This window comes from Vipera ursinii, assembly GCF_947247035.1.
Source record: "Vipera ursinii genome assembly, chromosome: 10".
NCBI classification, from domain to species: Eukaryota; Metazoa; Chordata; class Lepidosauria; order Squamata; family Viperidae; genus Vipera; species Vipera ursinii.
Genome location: NC_139520.1, coordinates 17,887,926 through 17,905,152, shown reverse-complemented (window position 1 = coordinate 17,905,152; position 17,227 = coordinate 17,887,926). Strand labels below are relative to the sequence as shown.

General features: G+C 41.9%; 1 protein-coding gene across 1 annotated transcript in view; it reads right to left on the bottom strand.

The window, feature by feature from the left end:
* Nucleotides 1–2,434: 2,434 nt before the first annotated feature.
* ADCY7 (adenylate cyclase 7) overlaps nt 2,435–17,227 on the bottom strand; it is a 65,703-nt gene continuing 50,910 nt past the window's right edge. The window contains exons 17-27 of the mRNA XM_083370196.1: nt 17,021–17,158; nt 15,992–16,039; nt 14,898–14,951; nt 14,595–14,755; nt 13,453–13,534; nt 11,871–12,026; nt 10,257–10,403; nt 8,663–8,770; nt 7,106–7,220; nt 6,393–6,517; nt 2,435–6,088 (exon numbers count right to left, since the gene is read on the bottom strand). Of these exons, the coding sequence (XP_083226322.1) occupies nt 5,951–6,088; nt 6,393–6,517; nt 7,106–7,220; nt 8,663–8,770; nt 10,257–10,403; nt 11,871–12,026; nt 13,453–13,534; nt 14,595–14,755; nt 14,898–14,951; nt 15,992–16,039; nt 17,021–17,158 (1,272 nt within the window). The 3' untranslated portion in view covers nt 2,435–5,950. The remainder of the gene's footprint in view (nt 6,089–6,392; nt 6,518–7,105; nt 7,221–8,662; nt 8,771–10,256; nt 10,404–11,870; nt 12,027–13,452; nt 13,535–14,594; nt 14,756–14,897; nt 14,952–15,991; nt 16,040–17,020; nt 17,159–17,227) is intronic.

Below are 17,227 nucleotides of genomic sequence, written 5' to 3'. Positions count from 1 at the left end.
GTCATCAGAGGCCAGGATTTCACATCCTTTTACATATAATGCCTTGGTAATATGTGACAAATATATCCAACACACCTTTCTCCAGTTTGAACCCAACAATAATCTGGAGAGGTGAATTGGGCTCAGAGCGACTGGCCCAAAATCACTCAGCTGGCTTCCATGGCTAAGGTGGGACTAGAACTCACTGTCTCCTGGTGATTGGTCCAAAGCCACTCAGCTTTCATGGCTAAGATGGGACTAGAACTCACTGTCTCCTGGTGATTGGCTCAAAGTCACTCAGCCAACTTCCATGGCTAAGGCAGGACTAGAATTCACTGTCTCCTGGTGGTTGGCCCAAAGTCACTCAGCCAGCTTTTGTGTCTAAGCAGGACTTGAACTCATGGTCTCCTGCTTTCTAGCCTTTAAGCATAACCACTAGACCAAATTGGCTTTGTCAGATGATGCAGCAAAAGTGCTACATAGGCTTAGCAAAGCTTCTGCACTTCCAATCATTCCGGGACAGGTTGAAGCATCTAAAAGTCCTTCAAGAGTGCACTCTTGTCATATTTAACCAGATTTTTATAAAAATACTCTTTATGGGGTATTTCCACCTTCTTTTCTCCCCTCTATCTCCCTCCACCACAACCTTATCTATTTCCTAATTCGGGGGAGATATGTCGAAATCAACAGCCACCCTATCCTCTATCTCTAATCTATTGTAACTTGTATAATATTGATAAATTCAAATTTATCCAATTATAGCAGTCAACAATCGCAGCAACATAGTTGTTTCACGAATATAGCAAGTAGTCAGTCTATAGGTAAAGGTAAAGGTTCCCCCGCACATGCGTGCTAGTCGTTTCCAACTCTAGGGGCCAGTGCTCATCTCCATTTCAAATCTGAAGAGCCAACGCTTGTCCGAGGACGTCTCCGTGGTCATGTGGCCGGCATGACTAGACGCCAAAGGCGCACGGAACGCTGTTACCTTCCCACCGGAGTGGTCCCTATTTTTCTACTTGCATTTTTACGTGCTTTCGAACTGCTAGGTTGGCAGAAGCTGGGACGAGTAACAGGCACTCACTCTGTTACGCGGCACTCAGGATTCGACCCGCCTAACTGCTGACCTTCTGATCGACAAGATCAGCATCCTAACTCACTGAGCCACCGCGTCCCTTAGTCAGTCTATATATTTATGTGTGTCTTTTTATCTATATTTATATATCACCTTTATCTTCCTGTCCCATCAAAGTCACTTTCCTTTTTGATTATAAATTTCCAACTCTGGATTTGTAGCTCCTTGTATAGTCCAACCATCCCGAGTAGACCAGCGGAAGGCCTCGACTATTGCAACGGCAGCTTTGAAAAGTTTCGCCTGTTATAGCCAAGTGGCCCGCCTTGTTCTGAACCAGCCCTCTTCTGGCCTTGAGTAAGGCAAACCCCTATTCAGAAAGAAGAGACTGGAGAGCGTCCAAGGCTAAAAGGCATCTGCCAAGATTTAATTACGCAGTTAACAAAAACACTAGAGCTTGTCTTCTCAAGCGGAAAAGTTGCTTTCAGCAACCAGCCCCTCCCCAAACACTCCTTTTATAGAGAGCTCAGGGCGTGGTCTCCCTGTGCCTCCTCCCGAGGAGTCCCACAACCTTTCTTTGTTCCTGCTCGACTGCCTCCTGCGTCGGGCGTCCTTGAACAGGGCCAGCTGTGGGTCATCTTCCTCCGCACTCTCGGGCTCACGCAGCTGAGAAGAGGTCCCCGGCTGAGGGCTCTGCAAAGCCTCCGAACCATCATCAGCCGGTTCGTTTCCCTCCTCCCCCTCGTCTGAGTCATCCGATACATCGGAGCCGACTGTCGGACCCACAGGCTGGCCCTGAGTCACAACACGCCTGTCCTTTCATTCTTAAAGTGGATTCTTTAATTCTGCTGCCTGGGGTAGCCCCACGGTGAGATAGGCAGCAAATAAATTTAACAAATAAATTCCGTCCCTGTCCTCAGAACAGATAGCTCTCGACTTAGCCACCACAACTTAGCCCAAAACGTCTGTTGCTAAGTGACACATTTCATAAATGAGCTTGCTCCCATTTTACGACCTTATTTTTTGCACGGCTGTTAAGCAAATCACTGCAGCTGTTAAGGTAGCAAGAGGATTGTTAAGTGAACCTGGCTTCCCCATTGACTTTGCTTGTCAGATGGTCGCAAAAGGAGATCACGTAACACACACACACACACACACACGGGAGACTGCAACCGTCATAAATGTGAGTGAGTTGCCAAGCATCTGAATTTTGATCATGGGAACGCTACAATGGTTGTAAGTGTGAAAAGTCACTTTTTTCAGTTCTTCTGTAACTTTGAACTGTTGTTCAAACTGTCCACAGACTAAGTGTACTGCAGAGACTAGGGGTCTGATTCTTAAGAATATTTGTATATAAAGTACAGAAGAAATAACATCAAATAAGATGAAATGTTTAATACAGAAAACTTTAAAAGTGGAAGCAGCATAGCTTAGACCAGGTTGCCTGGACAGCAATATAATGCACAATAGAAGATAACAATTCTGCAAATGTTTCTGTCGACATACCTTTGAGAGCAATGGTCAAAGCTAATGATTTCAAATGTTAGTAGAGAATTTCTGAAGAAAAACATTCTAGCTTCTGCCTTTTATTTTAAAAACCAAACTTGTAATAAATGTACAATTAAAAACAAGAAACGAAAAGTAATATTTCACATTAACTTTGCAGTTATTACAAAAAAAAGAAGACAGTTGCCCAACCTTTTTAACACTACCCAGGATTATTTTATCTTAATACTCTTGAATATAATCTACTTTAATCTCCTAAGACTTTCTAAAAGTCCTTTATCTATAGTAAGACCTCACTAGAAGTTTGTTCCCATCATGAAACGTAGGAAATTCATCCTCCACATATTAATTACACAGTAATTATAATGAACACAATAAGGGTGCACACAGGGTTTAGCATAAAAGGATTTGCAGTCAATTGAACTGCGCTGTGAAACTTTTAAAAAATGGAATACGAGCAGCCCTCGTTAATAGACTCACTCTAGAGAATGCTCCGATTTCTTCAAATCTATAAATCTTTATATCGAAAATGTGTTCTAATGGATCTAGCAGAAATAAAATCACAGCAAAATATAGGCAGTCCTTAAGAGCACCAGTCGACAAGTCACTAGTACTTTAGAGATAATCTGAAATAAATGCTGTCCTTTCTTCCTGTGTGTTCTAGATTTGATGCACAAGCAGATCATTCTTTCAGTTGGTTGCCCTAATTTGGCACAATATCAGAGGTGTCAGAACAAAACAACTTTTCGTAGTTGCGTGTCCGATTCCATAGTCCCATCTAACAGAAACTAATTGCTGTGGACTCAGACGGTAATTTTATTTCACGAGTAGCATTCTTGTACTTTAACAACACGTTTTTTTCCCCCAACCGATCCCTGAAATGTATCACGTTTTCGTTATATTTTGTGGTCCGGCTTCCCGCGTAGTCAAAACCTACCTTCAGCTGATGGTAAAGATTAGCAATGCATTAAAACAGCCCATGGATTCTTCAGAAATCCTGAGGCAAAAAGCAGGGTCATACTTTGAAATAAAGAGTAGAGATGAATAATAGAGAGAGACATAGATGAGGCTGGCACAGACACAGCGCAGGTAGTGACCGTTCCAATGACCCTTAAAATGACCCTTTAAAAAGTAAGCAGTCCTCGCACTTTTTCCCTTGCAGCGTCTCCACGGCATCAAGTCTGCAACAAAATCAGCTGAAGCCATTTCCCCTTCCTTTTTTGGTTGCCACCGACTTGGGAGGAGGGAGACGAGAGCTTTATCATAGCCATAACAATATATGGTCCTGTGGGAACCAAGGTCATTGCTAGCTGCATTTTGGTGGGCTGTATCTTTAGTTACAAAGCCCATGCCAGTAGTTAATTGGGGATTGTGATTTATGACATACTACAAGGGTGGGAAATTTCACTTGTAACTTTGTAACCTTGTGGGGGGGGCGTTGTTTGTTTCAGTCTTGGGTTCACTTTTGAACATGTCGATATTATGTAGCCGAATAAGGAAAATTTTTGCCTTGGAGTTCTTTTTACTGGTCTCGTCTATCGGAACCATGACACAGGGTCAAAATTTGGGCACTTGACAACCAGCATGTATCTGTTTGATGGTCTCAGGGTCATCTGATCGGCTTCCAGCAAGCAAAATTAATGCGGTAAGACTGGATTCACTTAAGGACCATATGGTTCCTTTAACAACAATTGACCTGCTTAGCAACCATGCCAAAACAAGGTCATAAAATCAGGGGTGATTCATTTAACAACTGCCTTGCTTAGCAATGCAAAATCTGATCCCAACTGGGTCGTAAGTCGAGGACTGCCTGTAGGGCTACCTGGCCTGCTTCTTGTTCATTTTGGTTGAGAACCTACACAAGATAAAATTCAGCAGTACGATGCGGACAGTTTTACTTACTGTGCAGTGTTTGAACAGGAGCTGCTGGGGACACGGAGACCCCGTCCATAATGCTCTACGTCGCTTAAAATTATGAAGGTGTTTCTGACACCAAGGGGGGGGGAGAAAAAAGGCCCAATGGTTTCTCTATACCGCAACCCATTTGGGAGATTAATCCACTATTCTATTTTAGTATTAGTCGTGCAGTTGCACTAGGAATTGCCCATAATTTATATAAGCAGGGTTTCTACTTTAAGAAAGAGCCTGGATTTTAGACTGAGAATGCAGGGATTTCCACATTACTGTAGGCCACCGAATGGCTGTTGAACTCAAAAAGCATCTTGCAAAGACAAGCATCTTGCAAAGAGCCTTGGTGGAGCAGTGGGCTAATGCCTCCTTAAGTAACACCAGCTGCCTGCAATTAGTGCAGGTTCGAGTCCCACCAGGCTCAAGGTTGACTCAGCCTTCCGTCCTTCCCAGGTAGGTAAAATGAGGACCCAGATTGTTGGGGGCAATTAAGCTGACTTTGTAATAATGCCGCTTGTGGGTGTGTGTGAAAGCCCTAATAAGCAGGCATATACATAGAATGAAGGCTACTGCTAAGCTTGTAAAGCCGCCCTGAGTCTTCGGAGAAGGGCGGGATATAAATGGAATTAAAATAAATTAAAATAAAATAAAATAAAAAATAAACAAGAGAAAAAGGAAGGAAAAGGCTTCTCAAGAGTCCTTCAACCCCCCCCCCCAAAAAACGAGCACATTTAGGACGCAAACCCACAAGTGTCGTTGATACCAAGTCCAAGAAGCGAATTCCAGAAAAGCAGATCTGCATTAGCTGGGGAAGTCCTCCCTTAGGCTGTTCCTTCCAGAACAGAAATGAGGTAAGTAGCGATGAAAACAAGGCAGGTCTAATTCATTTTGTGATGGTAGAGAAGGACTGCAAGGAAGATATGCTTGAGTCTTGAAACATTAGTCGAAGAGAAACATGGAAGCGCAGTTTTGGGGGGACCTGCAGCAGCTCTGAGGGTGGCTCTAATGGACAATGAGAGGAGGGACCACAATTTAATGGCAGAGCAGATGGTTGTTCCACCTAAAAAAAGGCCTTCGAGATGCAGGTTCCAATCCGGTCTATTGTCCTCTGATTTTTTGCTCAAGGCAGTGCTATCGCAATCCTCCAATGTATCCTCATGAAAGACCAAGGATGAAGCATGAGGGCAGGGCATCTTGAACCAAGCAATCCGCTCGGTTGCCAGTCCACAGAAAATTCTGGGTCCCCTGTGGCAGGAATTAAAAATAATAGTAATAATAATGGTCTCCAGTAGACTTGACTTGTAAACATCTTTCAAGGACCTCTTGCGTTCCTTCTCTTGAGATGCAAAAACGCCAGCACAGAGAGTCATTCGGCATAAAACCCCTTTACAGAAGACGACAGAATTGAACCGTTGCTAAAAAATAAAATAAAAACAAAAGTCCAACCAGAAATTTCAAACATAATTTCTCCGCGTCTTCTCTTTCGGGTCAAAAAACTTGGGATTTGGCTGTATCAGTGCAGACAAAGTATGTGATTAATTCTCCCTTTCCTTTCACGTTAATCAGTCCTCGGCATTCACAAGCATACCCCAGGCTCTTCAGTATTTTGCACGTCTCTTCGGTAACCTGTGTACGAGACAGAAGTTGAAATATTCATCTTCAATGAATATTTGATTGATTTTGGACCCTGCTTTTTTTTTTTGCTGGCACTTCCAGGAGAACTTATAACATCGGTAAGTTTATCTGCACAGTCAAAGCTAAATATGGATCATAGAAACAAATCCCATCAGGTGTTGCGATGCCCCCCCCCCCCTTATTTTCCAGTAGTTAAGAGCTACATGGCTTGGCTGAACTAATCTCCATGTTCAACATATAGTTATTTTTTGACGTTTTCTTCTATCAAAACCCAAAATTTCTCTTCTTCCTTTACCTGGATTTTCCCAAGTTCTCCAGTAGTTTCCATTCTGCTGGCAACATTGACTGTGTTTCCCCAAATATCATATTGGGGTTTTCGGGCACCGATCACACCAGCTACTACCGGTCCGTGATTGATGCCTGATAAACAGGATGGGGAAGGAGAAAATAAATGTATCACATAAAGTGTACACAGGTTGTATGCAAACTTGGGAGAAAACCATGGGTGTAACTGTCAACGCTGCTAACATCGGATGTTTTTGCATTGACAACAGATGGAAATGTAGCCATCTTTTACCTTTTGCTTTTAGAGTTGGATGATGCTGGGGAAGGGGGATGTGAATGAGAGTTCAGCTAGACATAACAACACTAAATCTAGCGTGAGAAAGAAGGTTATTGTAACCAGAGCTGATAAGGAATTGGTGGGCTCGAGAACTGGAGAGCTTGTAGCTAATTGGGGGATGTGATTTATGACTGTTAATTGGAGGAGGGAATTGTGCTTTCGATACTAGGTGCTCAGGGGAGGGGAACTCAGATTTTGGTGTCATTTATGCAGTGCCAATATGCTACTCAAAATAAAGATTCTTTAAGGTAAAACAATGCCTCGAAGTTCTTTTGAAGAGTTTCATCTGTTGGAACTATGACAGTAACCTTATATATAAAACCTTATATATAAAAAAACAGCATACCACTCTTTTGATCTGGGAGATCACCTCGTCCCAAACTTACCAACACGGAGACGGAAATTGTTGAACGAATGGCGGTTGATGCCATCTAGCTTGGTCATCAAGGCTATGGCAAACTCCACCATGATGCCAATTTGAGCACACTGTTTTTCTTGATCCTAAAGAGATGGTGGGAAGCGAGACGTCATTAGCAAAACATGATGGTGGTCAACAGCCAGAATTCCTCAAATAGACAACAGCCAAGGCGTACTAATATAAACAAACAGAGGCACAGTTGTGCTAACCATATGATCAAATCACAGCGTGCTTTACAAAGTGTCAGTCTGAACTTGGTTACATTCCAAAAACAAAGGCAGCAACTTTTATATAAGAAATCCAAACAGCCTGGAAGTTGTATTGATGTTCTACTAAAATATGAGTTGTAAAATGTAATGACATCTTTGAAAAAGCAGCGATGTAACAGAAGGTGAGTGGTAGATTCAGTGATCCCTTCACTTCAGGGCAAAAATCTTAGTGCCTACAGGATCGATGCATTGCTTAAACACTGCCACTGTCTTGTCCTTTATCAAAAATGTATCTTATGAAAACCAACTATTATAGCTGGCAGAAGCAGTTAAAAGGATAATGTTATAAATGTGTTGGACATTTTGGAATATTTGGAGCAACCCAATGAAAAACAAGCTGTAGAGGTAGAAAAGATCTTTGCTAATTTGAACCACACTTTCTTGTTTAAGGTTTTGGAAGGTACAAATTTTGGAGAGACCTTCATAAAGTGGATAAGATCCATCTACACTGGATGGATCTACACCAGGAGTAGGCAAGCTTGGCTCTTTTATGACTCGTGGACTTCAACTCCCAGAATTCCTGAGCCAGCATGGCTCAGCTTGGAAACCTCTCCCTTTCCCCTCAGCATGGCTGGCACAGGAATTCTGGGAGTTGAAGTCCACAAGTCATAAAAGAGCCATAGTTCCCCATGCTGGCTCAGGAATTCTGGGAGTTGAATTCATAAAAGAGCCAAGGTTGCCTACCCCTGATCTACACTTTGAAACACAAATAATTGTTAATGGAGATCTAACAAAACCCTGTGAGGCACACAAAAAAGGACAAAGACGTCGATGCCCATTATCCCCTCTCTGGTTTAGTTCTGGAACTACTGAATTCACTTATAGGACGAGATGAGAACGCTGTGGGGTTAAAAATGAAAAAAAAAAACACCTTAAAAGTGAAGGGCTTTTGATGACTTAGTGTTGGTTCTGTAAGATTCCTTAAAGCAAGCTGAAATAATAGGGAACTAGAAAGAATGTGGTCCATTAGCAGATTTTAAGAATAATAAAACAGAAGACGGAAGTTGTTAACAGAAATATGAGACTAGAAGATTATTCAGAACTGATGAGTAAAATGGGCTTTTAAGACTGAGAAGAAGGTAAAATGTTTGGGTATGATTAGGACAAATATGAACTGTAAGTTACTTCAAGATTATGATACGAAGTGAACTTGAAGATGTATGGACTTCAGCTCAAAGAATTCTGGGAAATGAAGTCTAGCCATCTTCAGATTGAAACACTGTTCTGAGGAATTAACCCTTCAAAAGGAGACCTACCACATTATTCTCTTGACCAGGGACCACACACAGTCCAGATGCTGCCATGTACGTGCTCCCAATAGTTTTGATTTTTTCAACCCCACTAAATTTAGGCTTTAGCAGCAGCTGTTGAGGAAAAAAATGTATAGCATTTAGGAGTTGTCCATTCTCTCTCTTTATAGTTGTACGAAAGGCCAGGTTTTCTGGAAAAAAGAGCCAACTCAAGTTGAGCTTCTGCAGATACAGAATTCAGTCTAATATTTTCAATTTTTTGCAGATATCTTAAGGATAGAATGCATGTGATTAATCTGCATGACTTGAGGTTTGGTGTAATGCTTTCAACTCTCAAAATGCCGATAGACAAGCCACGCTCTTTAATTTGTCACTTTTCTATTACTGAAGGCTACCAAGTCAACACGAACTGTTATCCTGCTAACATAATAAAATTAAAATGCTGTACAATATTTTGGCTTAATATAGGAAGTCTTCAGTTATTTTTGATCATAAATTTTAGCCCAATATTGTAATAGCTTTCGAAGGTCAGAAGAATCAGCTCCCATGTTCTTCCAATCTGAAGATGCAAAGAATGGAACCTGAAGCCATTCTGTGGTACAAATATTATGTGGTACAAATGAGTTATGTTCTTTCCCTACCAGTCTTCCCAACTGATTCCTTGGAACCAGGTCAAAAAATAATAATAAACCCTGTCAATCAAACTTGACTCCTAGTGATCTCATTGACACAACCCTTTATTTTTTCTTGGCAACAGTTCTTTCTGCCAGATTGTTGTTCAGTTTCCCAGTCAAGTCTACAACTCTGGTATTTCCCTAGCAGTGTCCTATTTGGTTACAGGTAGTTCTCAACTCACAGCCATTTGTTTAATGACACTCACAAGTGACAAGGGCACTGAAAAAAGAGGCTTATGACCCTTTTTTCACACCACTGTAGCATTCCCACTATTGTATGGTCAAAATTCTGATGCTTGGGAACCGACTCATATTTAGGACGGTTGCAGTGTCCTGGGGTCATGTGATCACTTTTTTGTGACCTTCTGACAAGCAAAGTAAATGGGGAAACCAGATTCACTTAACAACTTATCAAATGCGGTGGTTCACTTAACAACTGTGGCAAGAAAGGTCGTAAAATGGATCAAAACTCACTTAACAAGTGTCTTGCTTAGCAACAGAAAAGTCGGGCTCAGGTGTGGTTATAAGTCAAGGACTATCTGTACTAACCAGGCTTGATCCTTCTAGGTTTTCCAGTTCAGACAAGGTTAGTAGTCCCAAGCCGAGACACACCCATCATCCACCAACTTTCAAAACCTCATGTTGGAGTTGGATGTACCTTTCGTTAACATCTGTTTCAGATTGTTGTCTATTAAGACTAAAGCATGGCTAAATCACATAGGTGAACAAGCCCTGCTAAATATTTGAGGAGAAGGTTCATCCGAGTTCTCAAGTAGCAAATCTACATATGCAGAGCAAGCGTTTCTCAACGTTGGCAACTGGGAAGGCATGTGGACTCCAAGAATTCCCCAGCCAGCACGTTGAAGTCCACATCTTCAAGCTGCCAAGGTTGAGGAACAGTGAACCCAAAGTCAACAAGGAGATACCTCATCAAAATCAGCAATGATCTCATTCAGGAGACGAAGACATTCCAGTCCTTCCTTGTTGACGTCGCACTCCGTATAAAATACCTTGAAGTCGGGGACTGAGGCAAACATGACACACACACAGTCGTAAGATTGATGATACCAGTCCTGGGGGACATGTAACAATAGGTTCATGAACAATCACTTTCAACGTAATGCTCTACTCCCACCCACCTCTCTCCACCCACCTCTTTTAACCAAGGCAACAATGACACACAAAGTTCCTCTCCAGTAAGTCCACCAAAATTGCACAAGTCAAAAATTAGGTGCTATACAAAGGAACCTGCCACGCCGACTTGCATTAAGGGGTGCTACTCTTTTTTTTGTGTCAGCCAGCACACCCATATTTCTTCCAATGTTTCATTCATTTGCCATTTGTGTATGTGTGTATGTGTGTGTGTGATGCCTCGTCACCCCTAAATATCTATAGTGCACAACAAGCCCTTAAGAAGTAACTGTCTAAGATTAATATCATTGTTACTAAACTTGGAGTTGTCCCAAAGGAGCTTTTTCAAGAGGCAACTGGACTTTCTTGATTGTCTTTGAAGATGTTTTGCTTCTCATCCAAGAAGCTGCTTCAGCTCTGACCAGAGGGTGGGGAATGGGAGGATTTATAGTCCTTGCAGACAGCTGGTCATTTGCCTTCTTTTAGAGACTCATTAAGGCCACTTGGAGGGTCACCTGAGTGGTGCAAATGGGTGTGGAGCCTTCTTGAAACTGCTAAAAGGACTCTGTTGTCGAAACATCTATCTAGATGATGTTGTATCCCTCCCCCTCTGTTGAGAGAGGGCTGTTCTCTTTTGACCAAGATGGCCTCTTTGTACCCCTCTTTCAAACCAGAAGTCCTCTCTGCCCAAAATGTGGACTTTGCTGTCTTCGAAAGAGTGGCCTTTGTCTTTTAAAAGCAGATGGACTGCTGAATCTTGTCCTGATGGGTTTGTTCTCCTATGTTGTGCCGTGCGTTTGTGAAGTGGTTGGTTTTGTTTCCCCAATGTACAGATATGCACATATCTCAGTGCATTGTACTGCATATACCGGGTTGCTGAGTTTGTGTCTGGGTGTTTTATCCCTGGAGTGGACAAACCTCTGCCTTAGTGTATTCTTGGGTTTAAAGAGTGCACACATGCTCTGTTGGCTGAAGATCCTCCTGAGTTTTTCAGATATTCAGATATTGGAGTTCTACCGTATTATGATGATAAATTTTATTTATGTAGCATCTCCCTCAAAAGAGCCCTCCATGGCTTAGGAGCCATAGTTGTGGATGAGGTGACATTCCAATAACCTTACAGTGATTTACATAGTTTTGGCTTAGCTTGCGGTGTGAATCCAGGTCCTGTGGCTTGTGAATCATGGCTTACGACTTACTGTTATACCTAAACAAAGTCAAGGTGACTTAATCAAGGAGCCAGGCTTAATATGTTGTATGAACCAGTCACTGAGAATGGGTTTTCTACCAGTACCTAGGATTCTTTCTTTTTTAATTTGAGGGCAATGTCAGTGAATGACCTCTTCAAGTGCTACCAGCACCTTCAACCAAGTATCTGCTATGTAACATCACAGTGAACTTTTCCATACCTCATTTAATTTGTCCCCAATAAAATGGGCTGCCACATGAGCTGGGAGGACATTTTCAAGCAGTAGCCTGTTTACATTCTCCATGGTTTCAAATGACTCATGTTCCTTTTTGAATTTGTTTTTCTGTAGGCAATCCAGTCGACAATAATAGTCTATCTGCAAACAAACAAGGAGTCAGGAATTAGTTCCCAAAACTATCAGCAACAAAGTTTATTTCATACTGATGTTGCAAAGATTAGAAAACAATTGATTTATGGCAACAATTGATTTATACAATGACTAATCCAACCGACTTTGCATGTTTCAGTAATTCCTATAAATTTTACTTTTAAATAGACATGCATAGGATCTGTCTGTCTGTCTGTCTGTCCGTCCGCCCGCCCGCCCGCCCGCCTGTCTGTCTGTCTGTCTATCATCTATCTATCTATCTATCTATCTATCTATCTATCTATCTATCTATCTATCTATCTAATCTATCTCTATCTATCTATCTATCTATCTATCTATCTATCTATCTATCTATCTATCTATCTATCTATCCCTATATCTATATCTAATTTACAGAGGCACCCATCTCATGAGCAAGTGACTCTGGACAACAAACAACAAAACTAAAACAATAAATTGTGCTTCTAAAGTGGGCAAGGCATTGTATTTTCTTAACAACAGCACAAAGTGGTCCGTTTCCACTTTTTGGCACTTAAGCTTATCCACCTAAATCACTGTTCATTCGTTTTTCTGAATTGTAATGGCTATAGATGGATAATTTGCCTTATTATATTTTAATATAAAAGGCCCAAATTTGTACAGACACGTATCTTCCATATGGGGATTTATGCTCAGATCCGTGCAATCATAGCCACTTCACAGGCATAGAGCTCAAACAAGTAAAATTATTAACAAGAATAATATCAATGATTGCTAAGTCATTATGGACAGCCCAGAGCAATGCCTTGGGATAAACAATTAAAGGCAGTTTAAAATAGAAATGTGCTTTTCGGGGGGAAATTAGACTATGATGAATGCTTTATTTGTGTACCGAAGGGCTGGGATTTGTTCTTTTGGTTTTGTGTGCATCGCTACACGGGGATAATACGTTTCCACTATTAGGAAGCAGATGTACCCAATGCACTGGTTGAAACTCCATCAGAAAATGAAGTTCTGGTGAAAAAGGAATCTGTTTGATTAATTTCTTCCACCGTAACACCCCCATGGTTCAAAAACTTTGCTCTTGTCCTCTTCCAATGTAATTTTTGAGCTTTAAAGTTGTGCGTTAAGAAAATAATGAGAAAAGTCAGCTGTGACATCACCATCCAGCTTTATGTTTGTCCAACAATGACTTTCAATGACCTGCTCCTACATAGTTTCATAGTTCAGTTTTTATTGTATATGTTGTCATTTGATACATTTGTTCTGTGAACAAACAATGATGACAATGACAGATGTAAAGATTAATAATAATAACAATAATGATGATGATGATGACTGATAGAAAGACACTTCTGGGTGTTGGGGTCAACTGTCCCAATTACTGGGCTGAAAATGGAGTACACACAGACATAAGCCATACACGAATCCATACCTGCTTGGACAACAGAACCAGAGTTATATAAAAGAGTGCCAGGTACAAATTGATCATCACTATGGGATTTTTTATAAAAAGCCTGAAGTAGAAAATAAAAGAACAAATTAGAACAATTCCATGAAACACACATGTTTATGATTGAAAAAGTTCAAAAGTTTGAACTACAGAATGCATAAGAAAGAAAACTTGCACTAATATTTGTTAAAAGTATCTTCCTCAAGAGAAACAGTGAAGTGGCTTTCAGGAAGGAAGGAAGATAGGGAGGGAGGGAGGGAAGAAGGAAGGAAGGAAGGAAGGAAGGAAGGAAGGAAGGAAGGAAGATAGGGAGGGAGGGAGGAAGGAAGGAAGGAAGGAAGGAAGGAAGGAAGGAAGATAGGGAGGGAGGGAGGGAAGAAGGAAGGAAGGAAGGAAGGAAGGAAGGAAGGAAGGAAGGAAGGAAGGAAGGAAGGAAGGAAGGAAGGAAGGAAGGAAGATAGGGAGGGAGGGAGGAAGGAAGAAAGGAAGGAAGGAAGGAAAGGAGAGAGAAAAGGAAGGAAAGAAGGAAAGGAGAGAGAAGAAAGGGAGGAAGGGAAGGAAGGAGAGAGAAAAGGGAGGAAGGAAAGAAGGAAAGGAGAGAGAAGAAAGGGAGGGAGGGAAGGAAGGAAGGAAGATAAGGAAGGGAGGGAGGGAGGAAGGGAAGGAGAGAGAAGGAAGGAAGGAAAGAAGGGAGGAAGGGAGGAAGGAAGGAAGGAGAGACAAAAGCATGTGTGTATGAGAGGAAGGGAGGGAGGGAGGAAGGAAGGAAGAAAAAAGGAAGGAAGGAAGGAAGGAAGGAAGGAAGGGAAAATGTGAGCTCATTTCGAACTTGTTAGAACGTTCGTTTCACTGCTCAAAATAAAGCATGTAAATAGAAGAAAGGCAAATGCTATTTATAGCAGTGACATCAAAGAAACAACCCAATTGCCCCGTATGGCATTTTGTAGCACCCACTCCAAACTATAGGCACCAATATTTTCAATGGCAAATGGTGTCTTAAAATAGTCTGCAGAGACCTGAGTAACTTTCATCTCTTCCACTATTACTTCGCTATCGTTTTCATCCCACTCCACCCCACCATCTGCCCTGGCAAAGTTACTCTTGAGATACAAGCTCTTTCCTACCTCTGTGCACAGTCTGGCTCACAGGTGACATACGGACTGCGGTTAAATATGACGAAATACCCCACGATGGCTCCCGAGAGCAGCATGAGCTTGAGTTCAAAACTCATTCGGAGGAACACGGAACACGCCATGAAGCTCAGGAGGCAGCAGTAGGCATAATACTGGTAGAAAAGAAGGATTAAAGCGAGAGTTAGCAAATGTTTTCATGTCAAGAGTACTAGCAGAGGTTCTCTTGTCCAAGCAGGTTACCCAGGGCTGGGCCCAAATCTGTACTTTTAAAATATTACATCCCTCTTCACTCACCGGGTAGATCATACTAGGTGATCCATCTTCAATACCTGAATGGTTTCCTGGCAGCTGTTTTTTTGGGGGGGGGATGGGGGGGAAAGAGGGGAAAAACATAAATAATGATTGAGGTGATACAACGGGCTTCACACAAGAAAAATCGTGAGGAGACAACTTAACAAAAATATATAAGAGGGCTGACAAAAAAAACCTATAGGCAATCCCTGACTTAATGACCATGGTTGACCACAAAATGTCCATTTCTAAGCAACCTTTAAGTGAGTTGTGCCTCATTTCCTGCCCATCGTCATTAAGCAATTCACTGCATTTGGTAAGGGTATCGTGTGGACATGTTTTCATGTCAGACTACTAGCAGAGGGCTTATTATTACTATTGTTTTAAAATATTGTGCGAGTCAAAATATAAACCTTGGCAACTAAGATCTGTGGACTTCAACTCCCAGAATTCCTGCTTGTCGGAAGCTGGGTGGGAAAGTTACAAATGGTGATCACTCGAACCCAGGACAATGCAACTGTAATAAATACATGCCAGTTTCCAAGGGCCCAAATTTTGATCATGTGACCAGGGGGACGCTGCAACGGTTGTAAATGCGAAAAAAATGAGTCCCTTTTTTCCATGCTGAGCTAGTAACTTCAATCTGTCACTAAGTGAATGGTTATAATTCGAGGACTGCCTGTATAGATGACACACCCACACCCACAAAAAGTTATGCATGGGATTAATGTTTCAAAATAAACATTTCCAATGGATTCAAACTCATTTTAATCATTCGCATTCTGATTTTTTAACTTGGCTTTTAGCCAAGAGCATCAACAGAATATAAATGCGACACAATCAAGGTTGGATCCAAATAGTACAAGGTTCATTTGCAAATCTCCATCCTGAGATAAGCTCTTGTTTAAAAAAAGGCAATTTGTGAGCAACAGCCAACAAATCTATTCTACAGAAAGGAGATGGAAAAGCTAGATAAAGTCAGTGCAGCCTATAATCACAACATTATAGAGTATTTTCACAAGAACCTGTTGAATAGCTTACACCTGCTATTAAGCCCAAGCAATTATTCCAGCCAATAAAATCAGATTTTTACTCACTGGGTTGGAATTTGGCGAGGTTTGATGTCCATCAGGCTGGCTCACTAGCTAATGAAGACATTAAAAGGTGGTTAGGGAATGTTCTGGCGGCAGTTCAAAACACATACATTTATTACCAAAACAGTAAAGGTTTTCAAAAGGAAAAGAAGGGTGATTGAAGTTTTTTTTTTAATCCCATTTATATCCCGCCCTTCTCCGAAGACTCAGAGCAGCTTACAATCTAAAGCACAAATCAATGTGCTTAGCAATAGCCTTCATTCTATGTATATGCCTACTTATTAGGGCTTTTGCCCCCCCCCCAAGCGGCATTATTACAAAGTCAGCTTATTGCCCCCAACAATCTGGGTCCTCATTTTACCTACCTCGGAAGGATGGAAGGCTGAGTCAACCTTGAGCCTGGTGGGACTCGAACCTGCACTAATTGCAGGCAGCTGGTGTTACTTAAGGAGGCATTAGCCCACTGCTCCACCAAGGCTCAGAAGGGTGAACTGAAGAGGCTTCTTGGATGAGAAGCGAAAAGTTTTCAAAGAAAAAAAAATAAGTTAGTGCCCTCCTAACCATACCCAAGCACTCCAAATTTGTTGGCAATGTCCATTTTGCTCTCAGAGTTCCTGGTGACCTAAGTGGAATTTTCCTCCAATGGGATTTTCCCATGTATTTTACCAGGAAACATAGATAGGGCAGGCTAGAAAAGTCTGTGCCCTCCTAACCATACCCAAGCACTCCGAATTTGTTGGCAATGTCCATTTTCCTCTCAGAGTTCCTGGTGACCTAACCCTAACCCTAAGTGGAATTTTACTCCATTGGGATTTTCCCTTGTATTTTCCCACGAAAGATAGATTGGGCAGCCTAGAAAAGTCAATGTCCTCCTAATCATACCCAAGCACTCCAAATTTGTTGGCAATGTCCATTTTACTCTCCGAGCTCATGGTGATGTAACCCTAAGGCCTTCCCATCATCCATGATTGCAGATGGGGGCAAGCAGGGCCACTGTGTGCTTTCCCATGAACATTCAACAGATGGCATTACCAGGTTGAAAACAGCAAGGATCAACAGCGAGCTGAGGGCAAGGATGGCCAGAGGAAGCCTGAGGGATGGCACCGTCTCTACTTTCTCAGAAAGCAGGCAGAAGTAGCGTGTCAGCGGCCATTGCTTTGCGCAGCATTTCTGCCAACAAAGAAGAAAGGTTTCAAGTTGGCAAATCCACCACCGGTAGCACAGATGTTACATCACACC